The 27443-nt window shown below is 39.9% G+C and overlaps 1 protein-coding gene across 1 annotated transcript in view; it reads left to right on the top strand.

Moving 5' to 3' along the window:
• PCLO (piccolo presynaptic cytomatrix protein) overlaps positions 1-27443 on the top strand; it is a 598913-nt gene that overhangs the window by 480781 nt on the left and 90689 nt on the right. Inside the window, 5 exon segments of the mRNA XM_025203237.1 lie at positions 963-1056; positions 11151-11222; positions 14245-14425; positions 16716-16910; positions 18041-18223. Of these exon segments, the coding sequence (XP_025059022.1) occupies positions 963-1056; positions 11151-11222; positions 14245-14425; positions 16716-16910; positions 18041-18223 (725 nt within the window).

Here is a 27443-nt window from a genome sequence, read left to right on the forward strand (position 1 = left end):
CTAAGTCTTTGAGTGCTCCTTTAATTGATGGCCATGTTAAATATAAGTAAAAGGGTAGTTAACTCACAGCTTATCAGAAATGGATTCTAGATTTTAAATCTATTTGGGTTCTCACAATCATATGAGCTCTTAGCATTTTTTATACAACTTTATGCATGTTCTCCATTAAAATTTATATTACATGAAAATTGGGTCTACCATTAAATTGCAATTCGGTCTCACATCAAAGCTCGTAGTGACAGATAAATCCATATTGCTTTAAAAGATGAGTACATTACTGTCTCTTTCAGGAAATACAGGGTATAATAGAGTGCATTACATACTCCTTTTAAAACAGATAATCCAACCAAACCTCTTATACTTGCCTATTGATAAAAAAAAAAAAAAAAGCCTGAAGCCTGATGCACTTTTATGCTTGATTTCACTGTGGTTCGAAATGAAGGCAGAGAATAGAATCAATAAGAAATTAGTGTTGCTATCATTAATGGGATATCAGTTGTAGCACAGCTTTTATTTAATGTTCTTCTGAGATGAGGCTTCTGTGATTAAAGAATACACACTATAAAAATGGATTGAGCCTATCTAAATGTGCTAACAGGAAGATGTTCTTTAGTAAGAAATAAATGCATTTTCCTTTATAGTTATAATTACAGACTGTCTATAAAGAGCTAGGGTAGTATTTGTAAGAACTATTAAAAAAATAGAGAGTTTCTGTATTTATTAACATTGGTGGTACAAACAATACCTTGTGGATAGACTAACCTTACTGAAGGTTTTAAGAGGCTGTAGCATGAGAGGATGGTATAGCAACTGTGCAACTTAGCTCTCATTGTAATGTTGTAGCACCTAGTTGTGGTGGTTTGCGTTTTTTCTTGTCTTTCCTTCATGAAGTGGTTTCTGAATTGGAACTGAAGGAAAAGAGAGAGGACTAATGTAATGTTCTCTTCTTTGTTCAAATTCAGTGCTGAGTACAAGCGGAGGACTAAATACGTGCAGAAAAGCTTGAATCCTGAATGGAATCAGACGGTCATTTATAAAAATATCTCCATGGAGCAGGTGCGTAACTCTCAGCACAGTTTGCTGAGGTTTTCAGTTTATATGGTCAAGGAGAATCACTACAGAATTATAAGGAAGTTTATCCCCGTCTGAAATTCTGCCATCAATTTGAGGAGAAACCTTGGAATTATTCCCTTGCCTCTGACAAAGTTAATTCTTTTATAGATGCTCTTAGACCATCCCTGACAGAGATTTCCATTTCTCTTTTCAGTAGCAATGCTTGCCTAAAACCTATATATATTTTGGAATGTACTATATTCCATTCACTACTAGATATTTAAAAGTATTATTGGGGGTTAATAGTGCCAAGTCTCCCCCACCTCCACCCCTTTTTAGTTCTAAACACACATGAATCATTTAAAAATGCACAGAATGACCACCACTATGTTACTAACAGTATACCTAGTGTATTTTTCCAAGGCAAATTTCCTCTTTTGAGACAACCTACTTGATAATCATCAAATTATCCTCCTTCCTTCCTGATTGGATGGATAATAGCAGGTCCATAGCACACCTACTTACTCACAGGACTGTAGCTAACACTTTTGGGAGAATCTCCAGACCTCTGAGAGGTTTTCACCTACTTGGGACACAAAAGCAATGTCATAAAGGTGATGCTGACAACTTTGAAAATGGTGTTGAATTGCACAGGGGAGGTGAATTGTGACAGAACATTTCTCAATAAGATACAGAAAATTAGAGCTATTGATCCATACAGTCATCCCGGTTCACTAAAAATAGGGGTTACATTGGTTTTCTTGTATTAAATATAATTTAGAACATGAATATATTCAGTTATAGCAGTAAGAAATTTAGATGCTCTGTCAGCCAAGCAAAACATCTTTATTTCCTTATTGTAGAGAGGTTTTGGTCTTATTGGGAAGCAGGGAATCTGATGTTCTTAAAATCTTCCTCCTGCTAATTGTGGAGGCTCTCTTGATTTCTAGAAAAAATGCATTTAGCTTTTCCACAGGGCTTGTATATAAAAGAGACGTCTTGACCCTTTAAAAAAAAGCCAGACATTCTTGCAAGAATTTATATGCAAGAATTTTGAAGTAACAAGCCTGGAGAAATTATTGCCCACTTGTCTCTCTAAAATGTTCCTGCATTTCTTAATATTTTGTTGTTGAAATTTCTAACTTCATTTTTAACAGCGGTCCAAAATGTGGGTAGTTAATAAAAGTTTGCCATTAACTACTTCTTCATCTGGGCATCCAGCCCTCAAACTCACTAACTTATATGTGTTTCTCATTCTTCATTTTCTATAAGGATATTCTTTTTTGAATGGCGTGAATATATGCATGCTAGAGATGGTGCTTTAGAGCTCAAAAGATTGCTAGGGAGATATACAGTCTTTTGTCTTTAATGTTGCTAGCTGAAATCCAGCTGAGCAGAGCTGTATTATATTCAGTAGTTGTTTTGTAGGGTTTATGTGAATGTTATGCTTTATCTTTGTGTCACGTGGGCTTGCACACATGAACTTTCAGCCAAAATCACTACTTTATATCACAGTGACTGCATAGGAAATGAAAACCATAAGCCACATATGGCTAAAGGGACAAGCCTTCAACATCCTACATTCACTGGAGAGAACTGCACATTTTACATCTAACATAAAACCTTCACTTTGTTTAACTAGTTTTCTGGTTCTACAGTGAACATTTCACACAGGTTCAGCTAGCAATGGTTAAATTCAACAGCTATTTGATGATCCTAAATGAGGTGATAGTCTGGTGCCTAATGGACTAGTATCAGGGTCTCAGAAAATCCCATTTAACCTCTGGCACTAACTGGCACCTTGTATGTCAGTCTTCAATCTTACGTTTTAATTTTTTTGAATCTTTGCATGGTACAACTCATGTCTCTTCTTGTCTCTTCTATATAGGTTATTTTACCATACTTGTCACCATACTATCCAAACATCTTTCAGTAGAACAGTAAGCAGTGTCACTAACAACATTCATATGTTGGGTTTCTTGTCTGTTATCAACTCCCTGGGCAGATAGTATATAGTGAAGGATTTGGGTAATTTTGTTTAATCCCCTCTCACCTCTCTTGGCATCTGCTGGGTAGACACAAAGAGATTCTTGCATAGGTGAGTGCCTCTTCTTCCTAGAAACATCAGTGCTAGTCAGTTCTGGATTAATTCTTTTCTTTTTTTTTCTGCTTCTCTTTTGCCTTTGCTTTCTCCTCCTCTTCCTCCACCTTCTTCTTCTTCTTCTTCTTCTTCTTTTTTTTTTGTCAATGTAATTGATCCTAGAGACTATGATGAATGAAAATGTAAATACTAGAAAATAAATACTACAACTTGAAAAACTATCCCCCACTGAAAAATCAGCCCCACACAACATGGTATTGTCTGCATAAATAAATGGTATGAGTTGATATTTTACAGTGGTTTACAAGATTAAGTAGAACTGTAAGATGATAACTATGATAATCTGAGACTCATTGTTTAGATCAACAAGCAACTAAAACTGCATCAAGCATTGAATAAGTCATGGTCAGTCACAAATCGTTCCCATCCCAATACCAGCTCACAAATTTTGATAAAAATGACTTGCTCACAGAAGCATTTTTCTTCCCTCCATCAAAGGCATGCTTGCTTGCTGACAGCAAATAAGTATTATTAAATGTTTGATAATACTGTCCTTTGAATGTCATTGTCTAGACATAGACTGGTTATACAATTTTTCGTTTTCATTTTCTCTTTCATAACCCAGTTGAAATTAAAGTGAAAATAATTGAGGAAGAGATCAGCCTTTGAAATGAAACAGACGCTTTCAAGGATACGATGATTAATTTAACAATGTAGCAAATTCTAGTTCAACAGTGGCAGAAAAAATAAATTAAACACTATGTATTTTGTAATTTAAGTTTGTGAAAGGGGATGAGGTAGAGATAATTTTAGTTGGAGGAGTATCATCCATTGTACAGGTGGAAGGTAGGTAGAGTCATTTAGCTGGCAGATTCAATTCTGAAATGTCCAACTTCTTTTCCTACCTTTGCCATTGTAACTATACTGATCTTAGACAAGTCTATTTTCCTTGTTGAGCTCAGTTTCCTAATCAGTATAAAAAAGTAGAGTAGTATTTCCTTACCATACAGGTAAGAAGTTTAATTCATCCATGCCTGTACCTCCAGCTCCTAGAATAGTAATTAACATCTAAGAGATTTATTTAGAAAGAATAACATTTTCATATCAGAGATACATAGAAAATTAGAGTGGGAAGGGACCTCAGGAAGTCATCTAATTCAACCTCCTGCTTAAAGCAGGACCACCCCTAACTAGAACAACCCAGGCAAGGCTTTGTCCAGCCAGGGCTTAAAAAACTCCAGGAATAGAGATTCCACAACCTTTCTGCGTAGCCTGTTCCAATGCTTTACTACCCTCCTCATGAGAAGGTTTTTTTCCTAATATCTAACCTCAACTTCCCTTGCTGCAACTTGAGACCATTGTTCCTTGTTCTGTCATCTGCCACCACTGAGAACTGTCCAAATCCAACCTCTTTCAAACCTCACCTCAGGTAGTTGAGGGCTGCTATTAAATCCCCTCTATCTTCCCCTCTCCAGACTAAATAAACCCAGTTCCTTCAGCCTCTCCTTATAAGTCATGTGCCCCAGCCCCCTAACCATTTCTGTTTCCCTCCACTGGACTCACTCCTACAAGTCCACATCCTTTCTGTAGTGGGGGCCCCAAAACTTGACACAGTACTCCAGACGTGGCCTCACCAACCAGTGCTAAATAGAATGGAAGAATTACTTCCCTTGATCTGCTAGCAACGGCTCCTACTAGTAGAGCCGTTAACCTTCTTCACAACAAGAACATAGTGTTGGCTCATACTGATCTTATTGTCCACTGTAACCCCCAGGTCCTTTTCTTCAGAGCTGTTGATTAGCCAGTCAGTCCCCATCCTGTACTGGTGCATGGGATTGTGCCATCCTAAGTGCAGGACTTTGTACTTGTCCTTATTGAACCTCATGAGATTTCTCTTGGTCCAATCCTCCAACTTGTCTAAGTCTCTCTGAATACTAGCCCTATCTCCCAGGGCATCTACTACTCCCCCCAGCTTGGTGTCATCTGTAAACTTGCTGAGCATGCACTCCATTTCATCTTACAGATTGTTGCTGAAGATATTGCACAAAACCAGTCCCAGAACTGACCCTTGGGGCACTCTACTTGATACTGGCTGCCAACTAGACATCAAACCATTGACTGCTACCCTTTGAGCCCAATGATGCAGGCAGTTTTCTGTCCACCCTACAGTCCATTCATCCAACCCATATTTCCTTAGCTTGGTTGTAAGGTGGTTGTGGGAGATCGTATAAAAAAAAGTCAAAGTCCACAGAGACAGTCATCTCATCATAGAAGGCAATCAGGTTGGTCAGACATGACTTGCTCTTGATGAATCCATGCTAACTGTTCCTAATCACCTTCTTCTCCTCCAAGTGCTTAGAAGTGGATTTTTTGAGGATCTGCTCCATCATTTTTCTGGGGACTGAGGTGAGGCTCAGCAGCCTGTAGTTCCCAGATCCTCCTTCTTCACTTTCTTAAACATGGGTACTATATTTGCCCTTTTCCGATCACCCAGGACCTCTCTCAAGCATCATAAGTTTTCAAAGATAATGGCTCCGCAGTCACGTTGGCCAGCTTGCCCAGAACTCAGATGTATCACATCTGGCCCCATGGACTTGTACATGTCCAGCTTTTCTAAATAGTCCTTTACCCGTTCTTTTGCAAATGTTTGCAAGTGACTTAGAAACTTAAGTTCCATTTTCAGAAGTCAAACTCATTGGGATTTTAGTGCCTTACTTCTACTGAGGGTCTAAATTTAAGTATCTAAATGATTTTTGAGAATGATATCTCAGACCCCTAAGTAACTTAAGTATCTTTGTGAATTTTAGCCAAAGTTTCTTCATCCTCCATGTACCAAAGCCCATGGTAGCCATTCAAATGCATTTAAAATTCTCATATAGTATTAATATAGAAAATAACAAGGCATTTTAAAATCGTTACTACTTAATAATTGCTGTGCACGAAGTATTCTATCAAAAACAAAACATCTGTGAAGTCATGTTACATATAGCGGAGGGGACAGGAAATCTAGTAAAATGTTCTATTTGTTCCAGTCAGTGAGTCACGTTAACTTTTTCAGGGGAAAGTGTAAAAAAATATTTTAAGTAGCTTACTCATTAGTTAGTTATACAAACATCAGTATAACCAGCAATGCCATGTGAGCTATAATCTTAGAGCTTTCAGTTCCAGAAACAGATATCTGCCACATGAGGTTTGAATAGGGAATTGCTGGTTGAGGCGGAGGCTGAAGTTACATGTTACACTTAGACCATACTAAATCTCTGGAATGTTAAGCATTGTTAAAGTTAGAATAAATTTAGCAGTTACACATTAAGACTTAATATTATTCTTGCCTGCACAGCTCTGACTTGGCACTAGAGGGCTAGCAACCAGGGGCATGGCTAAGCACCAAGACACTTGGGTTGTATCCCTGCCTGAGGGAAGAAGCTGGGAGCAACGCAGCCTAGGATTTTGGAGAACTGCAAATGGCTTATTTTATCTCCATGGAGCAGATTGAAGTTACCCTAACATGAGCTAAGTAGCACACCCAGAGTGGCATAACTTTGAGACACTTAGAGGGCACTTAGCACAAGTTATCTATCTTTAATGTGCAGATGCCCATGTTTTAAGTGTCTTAGTATGATCCAAGTGTAGTGTTTAACTGCACCCTCAGGAGCCATCTACTAGGATGATATTAATCATAAACAATACGATGATTCAAAATTATATGCGGGAATGACAGACATTAACCTTAGCCATCACTCTGCTCCCCAGCTTCCGTTAGATGGTGGTTGTTCTGTAGAGTCTGAAGTCCATGTGGCATCATTTACACTTACATAGATACTTCCCATGGAAGCTTACTTAAATCATTTAATTTGTGTTTTAAGCATTAAGGAACACTGACAGCATAACTGTCAGCAGGTACACTTTCCAAACCTTCTGTACAAGTAACATATGTTCTAGATAGTTAAACTTCAGCTAAAGCTAATATTTATTAGCGTATATATTATTATGGTGAATTCACTCCAGCCAATAAAAGGCTACACACACACACACATTTGGGGAGATGTAACATTCCATTTGCTAATAGATTATATAGATGGAAGGAGAATCCAATATATTTTAGTTAATTCATGACAGTAGCACAAACTGTTGCACATATCATTTGTATAAATACCAAGAATGAGCAAACCTCATATGAATTTAAGAATTGCCAACTTGGTGTGCTATTTCTGGAAGCGGTGGAAATGCTCACCAAACTCCTTTTGCTATTGTGAAATTCCCCCCTCACCCATAATTTAACCTCATATTTTTTTGAGAGTGAGTCAATGACAAATGTTGTATCTGGCTCAAAATAAGTTTGTCCTGTGCTAAACAGCAGAAAGAATATATTCCCCAAAAGAAAAACTGGCACAAAATGGTGACCTATATAAAAGGCAGATCCTTTATGTATGTTTTGTTATATTTTTTCTCTCCTTCCCCTTTGTTCCCTTCTTCTACACATTGTTTAAAGATACAGTGCTTTCTCCATAATTTAACCACACAGTTGCATTTTATGTTAAAATGTAAAAACACATTTACTTTTTATGCTAAAAATTAAATAAGTAAGGAAATGGAAACTGCAGTACAATGGATACTTAGCTAATATGAACTTCTGAAAAAATTGGTAATGATATAAATGCAACAAATGTTTCCTCTGTTTTTCCTCAGATTATTCCCTTATGCCCATGCAGCTTGCCTCAGTAGGCACTGATTGATATCATGGTGAGCTTATAGGATAGATGGACAGGTTATATCTATTCTAGGAAGACTCTACTGGTGCCCCTCGTACTATTCGAATCCTAGAACACTACAGCAGCAAAGTGCTTCTTATACTGGCACAGCTACTTTGGAAAAGTTGAATTTTGTATCAGTGTGATAAAAACACTCCCTCTCTCCCACACAGAATGAAGCAAGTTATCCCAGAAAGAATGCAAATGTACTGTATGTGCACTAAGATGCGTTGCATAGTTTTGTCATCAAGAGACTGCTTCTTGATATCCTGACTATCCAAGTTATGCCAGAAGTCTAGATTGTCTGGCTACAGAAGTCTAGATTGTCTGGCTACACCTACAAATAGAAAAGGAGCTGTGCACTGGGTTCATGGAGAGACACTTGTTTGGGGTGAAACCTTCGCCCTACTGAAGTCAGTAGGAAAATGTTCTCTCAGCTGGGGAAAGATTTCATCTTAACAATTCAAATAATCCTGACCATGAAGGCAACACCTATTAGTACATCAAACTTAAATATACCATCATCTCATCATGACTTGTGTCAAGCTAACATGCTTTCATGATTATACTGTGTGCATGTTCAGCTGAGTCTCTTCTCCTAGGGGCATTTGCTCATTTATCCATGAATGAACTCCCCAGTTACACAAACATATACAGCCGGGCCCAGATTAAGAAAAATCATTTGAAATCACATTGTCAGTTTAACTCCCTTCTGGGCCTTGAATTACTGGCTTCAGGAGCTAAGATTAGATATCCTAAAACAGCACCTTACTTGGCCAAGTTGTCGTCATACATAATGGTTAGTTTTAAAATCGCTAACCATCAAACACTCGTGGTTCCTTAATTGTAGTATGTATATACATCCTCAGACAAGCAATTTCCCTTGTACTTGAAACTCATCTCATACAGCCTGCCTCACAGAGTTCCTTTAATGGTGTTCATTGTCATTGCATTTAATAAAAGCTTTATTAAACTAAGAGGCTCAATGTAGATAGTACAAAGAAATGTACAATTCAGTAAGTTTCCAACTCTGTTATTATCTTGCTAATACAAAAATGCTGTTCCAGCATAGCATCAAGTGCTTGAAATCCTAGTCTGTGAGATGAGAGAGTTCAGGTCAATGGGGTCTGTGATGGCTCAAGTACAATTTATCATATAGATTAAACATACTGTGAAACACTTATATTATTTTCAAATTTCAGACTCCGTGAAATGAGCTGGAAATACACTGTGTATTAACAGAGCGCCCCTAAAATGTCCAGCCTTACTCAGAAAAGCTATGTGAAACACTGGACTTCTCCTTCCTTCCTCCTAACATCTACCAAAAAGGCCCTCAAATACCTGGTCTCTTCTGCCTGGTCACAGAAATCTGTCATTCGATTATATAACTTGTAAAGAAGAAACACCATTTTATATATTCTCTTTCTTTTGTACCCATGGATACTTTAAATGGTAAATAGTAAAGGGACCAGTCCAACATCAAGAGACTACAGATAGGATTGCCTAGTAACTGCCCAGCCACTTTGCAGGTTCTCTCTAACATCATAACTTTAAAGTGTTGGATAATGGCAAAGGAGAGGAATTTTTTATTCAGGCAAAGACATCAGTTTTGTAAATGGCATTGAGAAGTGAAGCAGCAAGCTTTTTATGCTTCTTCTGTCTTTGTCCAGTTTCTTGTTCAACCTGCTGTTTAAGTTTTTGCAGAATAGTTCCAAAAAAAGGGTAGTGTACATGAATAGGTAGGAAAAAGGGTGTTGCATGAAGACATAGGATTAGAAAGAGAGAGAGAGAGATTAAGGAATTGTTCTCAATTATGAAAACTCTTTTTTTAAATCTCTGCTTTCAAATGGTTGCTTTCTAGTTGCCCTATTAACACATGCAGTATAAATACCAAAAAGTCATAAAAAACTCCTTTTGTATGGGGTTGGCAGGGTGCACTGAATATAATATAATTTTCAAGGGAAATGTTTATATTTATTCTTGTCTCTGAGATTAATTGAGAGCATATGCTATTCCTAATAAATAATAATTTAAAATCACAATCTTCTACATGCTTAAAATATCTGCATGAGTTTTCCACTAAGCCAAGTAGCACTTAGGAATTATGGAGTGGTCAATGCTACTTTGTTTCAGTGAATACTATGTAGTACCTATGTTGTTGTAGCTTGGCTAATGTCACTGGCCTCAGTTACGCTCTTGCCCTTTTGGCCTGTGCAGTTATCAGATCCATTCAGGTAATGATCGACTTTGACAGGTTATGTCCGTTAGGACGTGTACTTTCTTGTGTGAGTCAGGCATTTCTTTGGTTCAGGCCCTTTTATAGTGAAAGAATATACACAGAGTCCTGTTTCCCTGACCACAGCAGCAACAAATGTAAACAGTAGAAAAAGTTTTCTGGGTCAAAATCTCCAAACCTGCCTGAACAGCCAGTTCTGTCCATCAGGGAGATCTTTCCCTCTTCTCAGTTTTCAGGAGATTGTTTTGAGCAGTAGCTTCCTTGTCACCACCTCTTTCTGTCTCTCTGCCCATAAAGGGGCTTATTCGCTCTAATTTTGGCATGAAAGAAGAATGGATAGCCCATCTATCAACTTTAACGAAGTTGGGAGCTGTCTGTAGATCACATATTCACTGATGACAGCCATTAACACCATCCATAGGTTTAGTTAATACAGTATTTGTACCCTTTTCTTTTGCCAGCAATCGTAAAGATTCCTGTAAGACTACAGTGTTTCAGGAACACTAAGGTGGGTTTCACCCATTGGATGAATCCCAACTTCCATGTAGAGGCTTATGGACTGCTCTGAGGCTCTAGGGAATGAAATTGGTAAGCAGAATTTGAAATTCACACTCAAACTGATCTCAGCCACAGGCAGGTCTGTGAGTCCCATATATTTTAAGCACAATCAACTGAACTGCACAAAGGAACAGAAGTATAGTATACTGAAACATGGCCGCTGTCAACTTTTAAAAATCATAGTAAGGGCCTTGTGCTGGATGCACAGTCAGGCTGGCAAAAACATCTCCTGAGAGTCCCAGCAGTGCCAAGTACAAGCCCATCTGTCTTCCTATCAGATTCTAGCCAAAATGAATTTTCTGAGATTAAGGTTGATAGAAGGATAAAATTGTCTGGCTGTCATATTGAAAAAGGGCCCAGGCCAGTGATAACAAATAGAATCTATTGTGTGGACGTGAGATGAAGTTTATGATGACAATTGGGGTTAATTATCTCTTGATTTAAATTGTAGCTGAAGAAGAAGACACTGGAAGTGACTGTCTGGGATTATGATAGATTTTCCTCCAATGACTTTCTTGGTGAAGTGAGTATCTAATTTCCTCTCTTAGCCTGGCTTGGGAGACAGCTGATTAAATGCATGTTGGTATTCAGAGATTGTTTTGCTTTGCTGTTCAATGGGGAACTAGAGAAATCATATCATCTTAAGTATCACCTCTGGGCCTGCTTCATAAAAAACGTGAAAGATTTCCTTCATTCAAGCTCAAGGGACACCTGTTTTTTTTTTCATGTCCTGATATATTGCAGCTAATTTTTTGGCTCTTAGCTTTAAGACACTGGGATGAAAATTAATGAAGTTTTAGTTCATAGTTCCTGAAACTAAGGTAGTTGTAGTCTCAACAATAGTTTTGTTAGGGGTTTCCTTTTTTCTACCAGTGAGATGATGGAAAGGAGTGTGGGAAGTAGAGTGAAAGTGTAAATCATTGGAGAGGACCTAACCCTGCCCTCAGGCCCTAATTTGCGAGATGCTTAAGAACATATCTAACTTGAAGCACCTGAAGTAGATCTCTTGAAGCACCTTGCTGAATCAAGGCCTCCCTTACAATGCTTTGAAGTGAGTTCAGCTATAAGAAGCTCAAAGACAACCCACTCCTCCCCCCCTTTAACACATATAACATGGAATTATCAGAAATAACCATGGTGTCAAAACACCAATTAAAATCGTTATTACCAGAGAGGATTACAGTTAAAAACAAGAACCTAGAAAAATCAATTATCAACGTTACTATTCATATGCAGAGCTAATAATAGGACCACAATCTGCTTAACTTGCATTTTAGGGTTAGTTTACAGCAGGTACACCAAGAAATTATTCATTTAATTTTTGGATTTGCTTTATTGTAACCATAGTACTAGGCAATCTATGTCACTGCTTGCATAATTATTTAAACAAATATATGGATGAATATAGAAAGCAGTTATAGGATTACTTATGGCCTTACCTACTGCATCGTGTTGTTGCTGAGTTCAGCATATGTATCTCGCCTCAGAATACATGATTTGAGAGAATATTTAGAGAGTAATACTAATCATTATTATTTATGATTTTCAGATAAATTTGGTGCTCTGGCTGATGCTTCTCCAACATGATTAAAAGCTTTGACTTGAAATATGAGTGTTTTATTTATTTTTAATTCATTGAAATGTAAATATGAAAGCAGTTCCTAGTGTAGAGATTGCCAGCATGCACATGCAGGTAAGTATATTTTAGGTGTAGCATTCAGGGATTATGAAGGGTTTAGCCTAAAGAAGGCCTACACTATCAAACTGTGATACAGTCAATCTGTAACTTAGGCCATTTGTCATTGCCTGATATCTTTAAGGGCAAGTGAAGAAACTGCTCAAAGGACTTCAAAGAGACCAAGTCAAGGCATATGGAAACTAAAGGAAAGCATGTTTTTCTGTTCTGCAGGAAGGCATCTGACTGTAACCTAGAAACTAGGGTATTCCCCTGGGAAGGGTTCAGATCCATGCTGCCTGGACTGTTTATGAATTTTATTATTAGGTAGTCATTGGGTTCAAAAAGCAAACACACTCACACGCACAAAAAAATAAGCATTGGAGCAAGGACTGGAACCTAAAGGTGATGACTAAGCACTGGGCTACAGTTATGATGCCTTTGCTTGTTCTTCTCTGACCCCGTTCTTTCCCAGAACATTGGCCCAGCTTCAGCAGGGAGGATGGGGGGTGCCATAAAGTCAGGTTCTACCAGTCCCGTTTTAAGCCTTGATGGTGAACAGTCCCGTGTTAAGCCAACATGGGGATCTTGATGTATATTTCAGTGCTCTTTTTTTCTCTGTGTGGGAACAGTTTTTCATGAATCTTTCTAGGAATAAGAGACCTTCCTCAAAAAAAGGCCTTTGTAGACATCTGAGGCTTTTGCTCCTAGACTACATGGCCCAAACTTCTATCCTAACCACAGCCCCTTTTCTGTTCCCAAATAACTATGGCTTTTATCATTTGCATAATGCTCTACAACTACGGTGTGCATCAAACCTAGGAAATCTGTAAGATGGGTATCTCTTGCTCATAAATGATTTGCAAGCTTATTACAATTTACTCTTTGCACCCCTGGCTCTCCCTTTTTAATGCCCTTTATGACCTCAGTGCATTCTAGAGATAAGAAAAGCCTGTGGCAAACTGCCTATATTTCCCCTTCTCTACAAGAAGACATAGTAAGGATTTCTCTTTTGTGGGGTTCCCCTACCTTGTTGCTGGCAGTGTTCCCTCAGGTCCTGTCAGATTTGGTATACTGAGAACTACCTGGCAGCTGAGGCCCATTGCTGTCCTGTTTTCGAATGCTGAAGTTACAGGCTGTCTGCCAAACTTTGTTATATCTGGGTTCCCTTGTTCTGCCTGGCTTCCGCTCCCTTTCAGTGCCCTCTATTCCTTGCCACTGCGGGCCTCTGACTTTACTGCATCTCAGGTAAGTAGTAAAGGGCTTTACTTAGCCACAAGCTAATTCCTAAATGGACTTTCCTTTTCTGCACTATTTTTTTCTAAAAGTTTCCAAAATTTTTGCCACAAGTGCAAGTGGTCCAGAGCAGTCAGAGATAGATGGCCATATCATTTCTCTGCCGAGAGCCCCCCTCACTGTTACAGTCCCTAGGAATCACTTTCCTCTCTCTATCAGTTTTGAATTTTACAAGATAAAATCAGTTCTGTTCCTAAGCAATGAAAAAGAATTGTTCTCTCAGTTCTGCAAGATATCTTAAACTCCCTGGCTTCCATTTTTAACCAAGTTAAAATATTACATATGTAAATATTTGAAAATATTTATCAAGAATCTTTCAGCTTCATTTTACATCTGACAGTGCTTTTTAACAACAAATATTCAGTCATTTGCCATTTTATGTTTACTTGAAAGAAGAAATAAAATAACGGGAAAAAATGGTGCCTGATTCTTGACGTATCCTTATAAGTTTTAAATATGTGCAACTATTAATTTCAGTAGAGTTACTTCTGGTATGCATCAGTGTTAGTGAATCAGGTTGTCATCTTATATCACTGTATATTTTAAATCAGATATGCCATATGTCATTGTACAGGTATTGATTGAACTATCCAGCACGTCTCAGCTTGACAACACCCCACGGTGGTACCTTTTGAAGGAACAGACCGAAAGCATCGATCATGGGAAATCCCATTCTGGACAGAGTAGCCAGCAATCACCAAAGCCATCAGTCATCAAAAGCAGAAGCCATGGAATCTTCCCAGATCCATCCAAGGGTAGGAATGATTTTACATAAGAGAGATGGAAAATATTCCAGGAAGGCAACAGAAAGTGTCAACAGAGGAGAATATTTTTGTGATCTTCAAGTTTCTGTGAAAAATAGTGACTTGCATACATTTTCTATATACATTTCTTAAAAGTGAAGTTCAGTAGCTCTGCACAGTGATTTCATCTGTTTATGCCTAAACTGGTTTGACCTTTGGGTACCATGCAGTTTATTGGGTGTTGTGTCATCCAGATGAGATCTTAAAAGTGACATCCCACATGTTTTGCATAGCTATTAATAATTCCATAGCACTTTTCGTTTGCCTAATATCCTTGAATAAATGTCAATATGGACATACACCATTTCAGATTTGGCTTTTCACATTATTTTTATCTTCACTTCATACTTGATGATGTGCTGTCTTTGAACTTTTATGCTAATCTTTAACCATTTGTCCTCTGATATGGTCTTAATAACCGTATGAATTTATAAAGATAGCAGGCTTGAGTTTATCCCACTTATACTGTCAGTCAGAGGAAGCCCCACCAAAACTAGGGGAGCTGGTGAAGTTTAATAGAATTACACTTGTGCAAATGAGAGGACACTCAAGTTCACCATTTCCTAAGTTGCCCAACAACTTAGCTGGCAAACATAGGCAGTGCACAAACATGCATTTTTAGTGGAGGAAAATCTGGGAAAGGGAACAGCACTGCTGATGTTTTGTCTACAGTCATCGCTTCGCCCCTGCTCCTTGTGCCTTGATGAACCTGGGATGATCCCAGTCTAGGGAAAATGTAGGCTGGTCCAGTCTGCAAGGTTCAGCTGCTGGCTTTTAAATTGCTGCCCCAATGATCAGTGGGGCAGCAGGGAGGCAATGGGAAGCCAGCAGGAAGCAGCAAAGTCTCCTGCCTCTTCCTGAAACCAGGGACTACCCTGTTTGGGAAAGAGGCAGGCCCCCTGCCTGCTTTTTACACCAGAGATCCTGGAGACAGGACAGGGGGATTGCAGTGCCTGGGCGCTGAGTGGACAGAGCAGCACAAAAAACCTCTTCTCTTCTCACACTGATAACCCCAGCATGTGAGGAGCCAAAAGGGAAACACTAGTGGCTGCTCCTTCCCTCCCTTCCGGTCTACTGGAGAAGTTGCAGCAACTGCTGCCCACACTTTTTGCAGACCCCAGGGTCTCAGGAAGGCACTGAAGCCTTTCTCCCTAGGTCCACTCTTCCTAGTCTCTAGGAGGAGTTAAGATGGAGAAAATGGGCAGATATTCATTCTCCTGAGAGGAACACTCCTGAAAGGGACGTCTAACTGGTCATTTTTGATCCAGGAGAAACAGTGTGAACAGTTGTACACCTGTAGCTTCTACCTTGTAGAAACTGAATGTCTGTATACGTGTGCATGTACAGCATATTCAGTGCAAGAAATGACCATGAGAAGAAGCAGTACAAATAGAAACCAGATGACAATAGCAAATGACAGGATGGCCTTCTGGTGATAAAAGCCTTCAATGAACTGCTTACTTACAAGGCTAGTAATGTCTGCTGCCTAAATCAGAGGAAGTTAGGGGTATAATGACCTAAGGGCTACTTTGTAACTTGGAGTACAGTGGGGTCAGCAGAACTGGATACCTTCCTTCCCTCCACATCTGCTTGGCATAGATGTGGCACAAGTGAATGGGAAAGGAGTGGCAGAACAAGCTTGGGAACATGTCTGTTGGGGCACATAACCAAACATAAATATACCAAGAATGTCCTCTTATGGGGTAAGGTGGTAGAAGGGCAGGAAGTGGGATAGTCCTTGATTTTGTCCATCAGTTCACAGCTGAGCAATGTTGGACCAGCATGAAATATGTCATATTAATTACTAGAGAGCAGTGGTTACCTGTTCTAGTCTAAAGTTAAGCAAAAAGTAGAGCAGGGTGGCTCCTTAGAGACAAACTGGTTCATTGATACCTAACCTTTTGTAGGCAACAGCCGACTTTGTCAGATATGATTATGCCTCTCTGAACCAGTTAGTCTTAAAGATGCCACCTCACTCTGCCTGACTTCAGACTAACATGACTAACTACCTCTACTCGTGGATGGCACCACACTCAGCTGAATGAAATGGATTTAAATTAATTAGTCGTATAGAATCACAGAGCCACAGGAAAGCGGGAGGGAACCATATATCAGAAGGGAGTCTCTCAAATATGGAGACTTAAGACTGGAACTACACATCATGCATTTTTTAGGACTTTGCCTACAGATACTATATATCCAAGAGAGAGTTTTTTAACAATGCTTATCCTTTTTCTCCCAGACATGCAGGTGCCCACCATTGAAAAATCCCACAGTAGTCCAGGGAGCTCCAAATCTTCCTCTGAAGGACATCTACGCTCTCATGGACCATCCCGCAGCCAAAGCAAAACCAGTGTCACTCAAACTCACCTTGAAGACGCTGGGGCAGCAATCGCCGCTGCTGAAGCAGCTGTCCAACAGCTTCGCCTCCAACCAAGTAAAAGACGCAAATAAATTCCTCAGCATGGCAGCTTAATGTTCATCTGTTGCCTTTTCCCCTGCTGTCCTTCCCCTTTTTGCTATTTCTTTTTTCCATTCTTGGCACACTGTGCTCACTCTAGTCAAAGTATTTCTTTGTGTGTTTATGTGTGTGTGTGTGTGTGTGTGTGTGTGTGTACATGTCTTTAAATACATATAAGTACAATAGTATCCTATTTCAGTCTTTTTTTTTATATATATAAATATAAACTTCAGTGAAACTGGCTGTTTCTTGATCACTTTGTCCATCCGTGGTCCATGACATTCCATAGCTGTGCATGACTCATGGAAACTTCATTCGTGTGTTTGGTGTTGTTTTGGTGTTGCTAAATAACTCAACCACTGAAAAAAATCAAATGCTGAGATGGTGGCTGTCAATTTGCCAAGACTCATGCACACTATTCATTGAGAGAACAAGAACAGGAAGATACTAATTTGAGAAAACAATCAGGAGAGCTATATGGAAAGAAAGGGTTATCCAAAGCAACATCATTAGTAAATGAGTGCTGCTGAGAGGCAGGCTGACAGTAAATACTCAAGACTTTTAACAAGGAGATTGTGGGAAAACTTATTATTCAACTCTCTTTGGACTATGCTAACTTAGTTGCTATAGTTGATTCAGTTTTCATAATTACATTATGCCACAGATTGATTTAGGGTCAAGATAGTATTTGTCTGGCAGCTTCAAAACAATTAACAGATTACAACATGTTCATCCAAAATGGCAGGGCTTCAAAACAAAATTGAGAGCTGCACCTTATAACTGGTTGAGGATTTAGTTGCTGACCAATTAAAACCTTCCAACCATGGACTCATTATGTTTGTATTCAGGGTTTGTTGGTGTGCCATAAATTCATTGTTGTATGAAGCAAAAAAGGGGAAAAATATTTCCCTTGTCTTTACCATCATTAATAAAGAAACAGCCAGTTTTAATCCCCCTTTAATGCTGTGCATGTGATGTCTCTGGTGTTTGAAAACACTACTTATTTAAATACAGAAAAGAACACTTCTGTTTGCATGAATAACATTTAAGCTGGTTCCATCTGAGGATACATACTCTGGGTTTCCATTTCACCCACACTGCCACAGCAGCACATAAAAGCGGTCAGTCTAATCATGCCAGGAAGCAGCACAGACACAGCATAGCAGGAGTCCTCCCAATTCAAAGAACTCAGTCTGACAATCTGCCTCCACCAGCCAATGACAACAAAGACCAAAGCCAACTAGCCCTCAGGAAAGTGATGTCAGATGGACCAGTCAAGCCCGAAGGAGGTGAGCAGAAAGACATGGCCAAGAAACCAACCAAATCTCAAACCCTTCTTGCCATGTCTCCTAATTTATTACAACATTTACTCATTTATTTACCCCTATATGAAGTGCTGTAAATGTTAACACAACTCAAGACCTTTACTTGACCTTACAAGAATCATGTAAGTCTGTAGTGAAAGAACATGCTAAGCAAATTGTGGAAGAATAATTTCTGCTTTTCCAGTCCACCGAGGGGACCTGGACTTCTGTTGAAACATGGATCAACTGTTTTCACGTCACCTAATAAAAGTTATGCATCTAACCTGGTTTGCTTAAGCATGGTTAAGCATTTCTTCTCTGATGATAAAAACCTAATTGCACATTCCTGTTGTTAGAATTTAACAGGGACAATGCACCATTTTGAATCTCTCTTTCCCTTCCCCACACAAACAAGCACCCACACTTTGGTGTTATTTCGGATGCAGAGCTCTCAAAGCAGAGAGTTTTGCAAACTACCGGTGGAAAGAAAAGGAATAAAGGTCAATATCCATCTCAATACCCATGCTGAAAATATAGTCATTTAACACACAAAGTGGAAATATTTTCCTCTCTGTGTATGCCATCATCCAGCTATCTATCATGATATCAAATAAAGGACCAGATTCGTATTTGGTGCACATTGTCGGAATTCCATTGACTTCTGGAGCACTCCCGTGACCTACATCTGTTGGGGAACCAGCTGTGTCTACTTGATGTTTAAGCTATTTGGCTATTGTACTTTAGGTTCCCCATCTGTCTTCTGCACTTTACCCCCTGGCTAAACTGTATCTCCGAGGATGCAGCTCAGTCTCCTCTCTGAACAGAAAGGTGCATTATGGGAGTCATTTGGCTGCAAAATACCCTGGAAAATGTAGTTTTGCTAGGGAGCTCCATATAAAAATGGGGACATCGGGTCCAAACTACATCATCTATGGAGCAATGTGCCATCATAGAGAAATTCATTTCTGAGGTTGAAAGGTTTTGTGCCACTTAGACAAACTTAAATGAACTATTTCAGCTTAAGAGTATAAAGTCATTTAGTTTTGATTAAAAACTCCATCAGGAAACTTTTCATTATTTTCTAGTGAGATCTTTTCAAAATTTTCATTCCACAAATCAATTGGTATTTTTATATTTTCTATCCCAACCCAATCCAAAATATTAGCTGTTTCTGCAGGATGGACATTCCATTTTTCCCATAACTTTATTTTAAAGCCAGAGTCTCTCCCACAGTAGGTTACTTGTCGATTCAGGAAAGGAGACTGGAGATGTCATAAAACCAATTCAGGATCCATTATTTAGTAACTCTAAAGTACTCCACTGTGTCCTTCCTGGGCAGGGTGGGCCACATGCTAATCCACCTAGTGGGGGTCAGACCCCCAAGGGTGTCACCAAACTGCTAGCTACTTGCCAGCCCCAGCTTATTCTGTACCCTCAAATGAGGTCACCATCGGGGAACCAGGTGACCTGAGTGGACAAATGAGAGCCCCTGATTAGACGGCTATAAACCTTCCCACTGCTAGCAAGACCTTATATTTGTCCTTTTTAATCTTGTTCCTATCTTTGACCCTACCAAACCTTAATCAACTACTTTACTCTGACCTTCATTCTTCCCTGTCTTGAGCCTCAGCTCAATATCCTTGAACGTTAATATGTACCTACCTACCCACCTCACAGTAGTGTTAGTAGAGTGTCTCTGTACAGCCTTGGCAATAAAGAGTCCTATATGTGAATTATTGCTTTTTCCAGTCAGGTTGAAACCAGTGGGAGAATGCCTTGAACTTTTTCTTTTCATTTCTGAGCTGAAACAGGAATTGTAACTACACACACACACATGTGCAAAACTCATAGATTTAGCATCAGATTAGGGAGAAAGGTCTGGTCTGCTTGTTTTATTAAATTAGTTATCCTAATTATCATTCAAAAAATACCCAGAGACTCTAGTCTTTTGACTGAGGTTGTTTCTCCTTTTCATCCATTCTACATCCAACAGAAAAAGAGGCTTAGAAAATGGCTGATTGTTTAACAATATTCTTTCCTGGCAGCAAATGACCTTTCTGTATATTTGCAGTAATCTTATTTTTTTTAAACTCATCCCAATTCACATGCCTCTTTTATGTGAGACTATCCCAGAGAAATCATACTCTTCTTCTCAGGGTAAAATTTCTAAATATTAACAAATTTCCAGCGAGTTTAATTTTGTGCATGGATACACAGTACTGTATGTTTTCAAAGTGAAAAGGAAACCACAAACAAAAAGCCACACACTATGCATGCTAAAGTCTGCCAGTGCAAGAAACACATTCCCCAATTGTAATATTAAGCCATTTAGCTCTGAACTTAAGGTAACCTCAATGTTTTAAAAATAAAACTCCTAATTAGAAAGTTAAATGTTTTAATTTGTATTGAAACTACAGCTCAACTATGATATTAATTCATTATCACTGTAACCCCTGATAGCTAATTACTTCATTTAATGAGAAATAAACCCTGAAGTAAAGTTTGTTTTTTGCTTCAGAAAATTAAAAGAGAATTTTGCAAAGAAACTGCTTATATTATGCATTGTCTCCTAACTTGGAAAGAATCCATAAGACTTTAAAGTTCATTAATATGACATAGTTACTGCACATTATATTTAGTAGTTGGATAACCAAGTACTAAATCAGTGTGCAGTAACTTGCGCTACTGCGCAGTAGCATAGGCACACAGGTTTTTTTCAGACATTAACTGCACAGTAGCGTATTAGCGTGATTTCTGCTCGGCATGCTAATGTGCAGTTAGCATCTCGTCTGGACACACCCACTGTATACATTTTTCCTATGCATTGTATACATTATAAATATAATTGATGGCTTTAGGATTCTTCAGGCATCAAAGAATGCCCTGGCCTTTTACCAGTGCTTTGTAACTCCAGTGAGTTATGTAGCAAAGAATGTGCAAAGCATAGGCATTTACACAACATTTGTAGATAGCCTGCTAAAAGAACAAGCCATGTACTTTCAGGGCCTTCTTACATATTACACTGAGCCACACAAATATTAATCAGTGTTAGCAATAGCTTGAGTTTGGAGCGGTCACACTTCAGGCCAACAGGGGCCTAGGGGACTGAAAAATAAGAATACCCGCCTCCTCCCATTTTGGGCTTCCACCTACCTCCATGACTCCCGCTTGTCCCCATTTCTCCCCATTTACATTTGGATTGCCCATGCTGTCTGTCCCAAAGGAGCAGATGGAGAAGGGTTAACCTGCCTGCCTGGCCACTACCACCACTGTTGCTGAGCTGCTGCTCTTCTCCAGGCAGAGCCCACCCAGACAGAGTAGCAGTACCTGGCCATGCGGGTTAACCCTTCCTTGCCTGCTCCATGGGACAGAGCCTGGGCAGCCACAAATAAGTGGGGATGGGGAGTGAGGGGACAGTAGATCAGAGGCTCCCAGCAGGGGGAGCTGAAGGGCTTCTCCCACCAGTGACTTTAAACCCTGTGCTCGTGGTTGAAAGTCCCTGGCATGGAAAACCAAGAATCTGACACTTCCAGGAGTGTCTGATTCCCCATTCCCAGAAGCCCTACCGGTGCTTCTAGGAGCAGGGTTTAAACTCCCTGGAGGAAGCCCACAAATTGCTGCAGCTCTGAGACATCCCTAGGCCGTACCAGGTCTGAGCACCTGGCTTTCAACTTGCCAGTGATCTTTCAAATAGAAAGGGCATGATTGTGATCTGATTCCCTGATCCCAGAATCATACCTTCTCCCATTACTCCTTTAAATGAATGTGTGCCGGGGCCCATATTTGCAACAGGGAGAGTAGCATTTGTGCATTAAAATTGTATGGAATTAATAGAGAGATCCATTTCAGGACAGAGATGAGAAGATCCTGCTTGGCTCAGAAAGACTTGTTTATCTGTTCCTAATGCCTTTGCATTTCATTGTATAAAAGTAAAGTTTAGAAGCTGAGTAGTTTATTTAAACCACAATGTGGGCTGTCTTCTGTGCTTGCAAGTAGACGCCTGTTGCAGACAGGTCTGATAGTGTACTGCTTCTTATGAGTTCATGGTGCACCACTGGCATTTAATCAGGCAAAATGTCAGTATAGACATCAAAGGACATAAGACTTTTAGTTGAAATTGTCATCTTCCTCATGCACAGGTTCTTTTTATCTAGAACAAATAAAGATACAGCCAGAAAAAATAGAGGTAGTGTTAAACTTTTGATGTGAAGAGTTGGCCAACATCATTCAGGGTCTGCCAATAAATGTTAATTGCCAGACTGTGTTTCATGTAAAGGCCCGTGTGCACCCACAGCAGCATGTTGTACTGGGCACCCCTATACCCTAGGTAATGCTGCATAGAGGAATCCTTATCATAAGGGGTCCATTTATTTTTGCAATGCAAGCATCACATTTTCTGTTTCAATTCTCCCCATCCCATTTGCATTTTACCCAAAAGAAATTCTCTCTTAAGCTTAGCTAAGGTTTTTTCAACCCCCCAAACTGTCAAACAGTTGAAAAATGATGACAACTTCAGAACTTCCCTTTTCAATGCACCTGATACAACTGACTCATATCTGTGGCCATTAACCATTTGTTTCTCCCAGGTCTTTCATCTTTAAATTCTAAGCTTTCTCTTTGTGACCAGAACATGTTTACTGCACATTTAAAATGGCTGCATTTGTGCAATGATTTCCCAGCTATGCAGCATTCTGATATCAGGATCATCTCCTTGAGACAGTTTTAGTTGCTCCAGTCCCTGCCTGCAACTATATATTCACTGTTCCAGTGGATGAATCAAGAACATTTGCACATGTGGCAAATATGGTAAGCTAAGCATAGGGTTGTCACAACCATTGTGGTCAATAAATTATATGAGAATGGAAGGGTTACTGCATATTTTTAAAGCCCTCTTCCACTGGTTTAAGTTACTGTTTTATTTTATGTAAGGAGTTAAATGTCATTCATCTGATTTTAATCTGGTATTTCGCTTAGGCGGTTTCCACTTCTTTCCTAGATCTCAGGAAGGACACTTTATGACTGAAAGCTTATCTAACACTCACCCAGTTATTCAATTGGTACAATAAAACATATTACCTAAAATAACCTTTGCTTCTTAATAAGCTGAAACACAGCCATTTCATTATGAGCACACTCTTTACCTTGGGCAACCAACTAGTTATCCTGCTTAGGGTAGTATTAGTGATTAGCCTCCTAACAATACTGATAAGATGTCTACATCATTGCACTTTTACTCAGTCTTGTGTTTGACTCAAAGTCAAAGCACTGTCCAAAAACCTGCCCCTCAGGATTCCTGAATCGAGAGTGCCATTACAGGCATGCATGGTTTGCACCACAACTTACTCCCTCTTAAATAATGGTGTAATATGAAAATGATTTAGTTGATGCGTGGGGTGCCTTTTGTACAGTAATTTCTCTTTGGAGAACGCAAACTTTTGCCACAATAGGCCACCAAAATTGCAAGGACAGTAAACAGATTATAAGTACAAAATCTTTGTCTAATATGAAAAGGCTTTTGAAACATAGTAGGCTAAGTCAGGGGTAGTAACAAGGGCCTTTTTCAATGCAGAAAATGCTAAATTACACTATCCTCTATGCTCTCTCTCTTATTTTGGACCTAGTTGTACTCAATTATAGGGTTGGCCATCCTTCTCCATTTGTTCTAATCAGTGACACGTTCTGTTCCTAACTCCAGTTCTTTTATGCCTTTCCTGACTCTATCAAATCATCTCAGCCTTGACCTTCCTCTTTTCCTCTTCCCTTCAGTTATAATTTCTGTTACTTTTCCAGCCATATTTTCCTCTTGATTACATAGGAGAGCAGATAGACACCTGGCTGGGGTGGTTTAGTCAGGAATGATCCTACCTTGAGGAGGATGCTAGAGTAGGTGATCCCATGAGATCTTTCCAGCCCTACTTTCCTATGAACCTAAGTGCACAGCACTGCAACAGAATGAGTAATCTGATATGCTCAGTGCTCAAATATACCCTTTCTCCTTGTAGTTTTCTTCTCTTTTATCTAAACTGGTGGTATGCATTTTGCTCTTACAGTTCCCTTGTTAGTATCTGCTCCTTGTCACAGATATTCAGCATGCAAACAGGAATCTATTCCTACTTCAGATCCATAAGCAACAAAGAGTTTACTGAGCTTTTGGATCTCATAGCATGTTTCAAGTATTCCCACATCTCCATTTTGCTGTAAAGTTACCACAGAATGTAATTGTTATATCCTGAAGGCAGGGAAACTTGTTCTCTGCAAATCAATTACCTACAAACTAGTTTTTTCACCCAGGCCCTAGCCTTAAAGAGAATTTCCACAGACAAAATCTGTAGGGCACTTTTCCTGGCTTTTACTTCACAGTCCAAGTTCAATCCACACGAGCTATTAGCGCATCCACTTGCAATGGCCACCCAGGCTTCTTGCCTGAGCTCCCAGGTTCCGATTTATAAACCCCAATTTGGCTGTCTTAAGGAATGGTGCATGTTGTTTCCACCTGAAACTAATTAGATGGCTTTGTTTTGGGCTCCCATCTTTCCTAGTCTTTTTAGCATATCTGGTCTAATAACTATGTGAGTTAGTGCCTGCTAAGCTTATACATTTCACCTATATTACATATTCAGTAGTCTACATCTCATCCATGGGGTTGTTTTATGGACCTTCAATCATTGTGGCTTCAGGTTGACATTTCTAATCTTCCTTCCTGAAGAGGGTAAGGACCATTCATTAGACAATTATGTCTCTTCCTGTCCCGACCAGTTTCCTATTGATAACAATATTTTAGTTGTTAATTTTCTCTTTGTACAAATATTTAACTGATCTGCTTATCTTTATATTTTCAATATTGCTAAGTACCCTTGTTTTATAAACTCAATTTAATACTTTCCCCAATCATTCAAAAATGTCACTAATTAGATTAGATTCCCATTTTCCTTCATGCACTTGTGCATATTAGACACAGAGCTGTATTTTCAAAGCTCATGGTGATCATATTTCAGTTTCTCTATTAACTACTATTTCTCTCTGCTGCAATGGAAAAATAAAGTTCCATAGTAAATTTTATAGTATTTTGTCCTCCTTTTCCTGACCTGCAAATCCAAGTCTAGTTTCATAGATTCATAGATGCTAGGGTCGAAACGGACCTCAAAAGATCATTGAGTCCGACCCCCTGCCTAGGCAGGAAAGAGGGGGGAGGACAGATGACCCCAACCAGATGCCTATCCAGCCTTCTCTTAAAGACCCCCAAAGTAGGGGAGAGCACCACCTCCCTTGGAAGCCAATTTTAAATTTCGGCTGCCCTTACTGTGAAGAAGTTTTTCCTGACATCTAGCCTAAATCTGCTCTCTGTCAGTTTGTGACCATTGCTCCTTGTTACCCCAAGAGGCGCCCTGGTGAACAGAGCATCTCCAATCCCTGACTGCATCCCCCTAATGAATTTGTAGGTGGCCACAAGATCAGCCCTCAGCCTTCTCTTGTGGAGGCTGAAGAGGTCCAGATCCCTCAGTCTCTCCTCATAGGGCTTGTCCTGTAAGCCCCTAACCATACGAGTGGCCCTCCTCTGGACCCTCTCAAGTCTATCAACATCCTTCTTGAAGTACAGCACCCAAAACTGGATGCAGTACTCCAACTGCATCTGACCATTGCCACACAGAGGCGAAGTATCACCTCCTTGGTTCTATAAGTGCGGTTAGCTTTGCTGATGATTTCATCACACTGATGACTCATGTTCATCTTGGAGTCCTCTATGACTCTGAGATCCCTTTCCACTTCTGTGCTGCTGAGAGGGTCACTTCCCAGCCAGTAGTTGTGCTGGATATTTTTGCGTCCTATGTGCAGCACTCTGCACTTGTCCTTGTTGTACTGCATCCTGTTGTGTACTGCAAACTTTTCTAACCTGTCCAGGTCTGCCTGCAATCATTCCCTACCCTCCAGAGTGTGCACTTCACCCCACAATTTAGTATCATCTGAAAACGTGGACAGAGTACACTTCATACCCACATTCAAGTCACTAAAGAAGATATTGAAGAGTTACAGGTCCAAGGGCTGAACCCTGTGGGATCCCACTACCCACATCCTTCCAGGTCAATACTAAAATCCTTGCTAAAATCCAAGAAGACATCCACCTCTACTCCTGTGTCTAAGCATTTTGTGACCCTGTCATAAAACGAAACCAGATTGGTCAGGCATGATCTACCTGCTACGAATCCATGCAGGTTTACCTGCTGCATTATGTTGCCTGCTGGACTCCCACAAATATGATCTTTCATAATCTTTTCAAAGACCTTTCCAAGGATGGAGGTGAGACTGACTGGCCTATAATTACTCGGATCCTTCTTCCTCCCCTTCTTGAAAATAGGGACCACACTGGCCCTTTTCCAGTCCTCCAGGACCTGACCAGAGTGCCATGAGTAATCAAACAGCTGCGCCAGCGGTTCTTCTATGACACCGGCCAATTCCTTCAGTACTCTCGGAGCTCATCTGGGCCTGCTGACTTGAACACATCCAGTCCGTCAAAGTGACTGTGCACCAAGTCAGCGTTGACAGTTGTTGGGCTGGTGTCCCTCTGATGCCTATCTAAGAACCCATTAGGAGCTTATCTTGACCCCTGTTCAGGAACACTGAGGCAAAAAACTTATTGTATACCTCAGCCTTGCCCCCTCGGTCTGTCACTAATTGCTTCTTCTTGTCCAGTATGGGTCCGATGCTGCCTTGCACCTTCCTTTTACTCCCTACATACCTAAAAAAAGACTTTTTGTTGTCTTTAATTTGTGTTGCCAGCCTCAGCTCTGTAGTTGTTTTGGCCTTTCTAACTGTGTCCCTGCAAGTGCAGGCCAAGTAGGTATACTCCTCCTTGGTAGATTCCCCCTGCTTCCGCCACTTATATGCCTTCTTTTTTGCCCTTAGGCTCCCCTGGATTTCCCTGTTTGGTCCCTTTCCCCCTTTTCCCTTGTACTGGGATAGTCTCCCTCTGTGCCCAAAGGATCACTTCCTTTAGGAACGACCACCCTTCCTGGACTCCCATCTCGCCAATACACTTATCCTGCAGTGAATCATTAACTAGACTTCTCATTGACTAGACTCCTAGTTGTATATCTATACATTGTAAATGTTTTGTAAATTCACCCTGAAGATCATCCTTGGTATGTGGATATGCAAAAAAAAATACAACTCTGGAGATCCTCTCTCATTTCAAGTGGGTTTTCCTCTT

The sequence above is a fragment of the Alligator sinensis genome, unplaced genomic scaffold, assembly GCF_000455745.1.
Source record: "Alligator sinensis unplaced genomic scaffold, ASM45574v1 scaffold567_1, whole genome shotgun sequence".
Taxonomy (NCBI): Eukaryota; Metazoa; Chordata; order Crocodylia; family Alligatoridae; genus Alligator; species Alligator sinensis.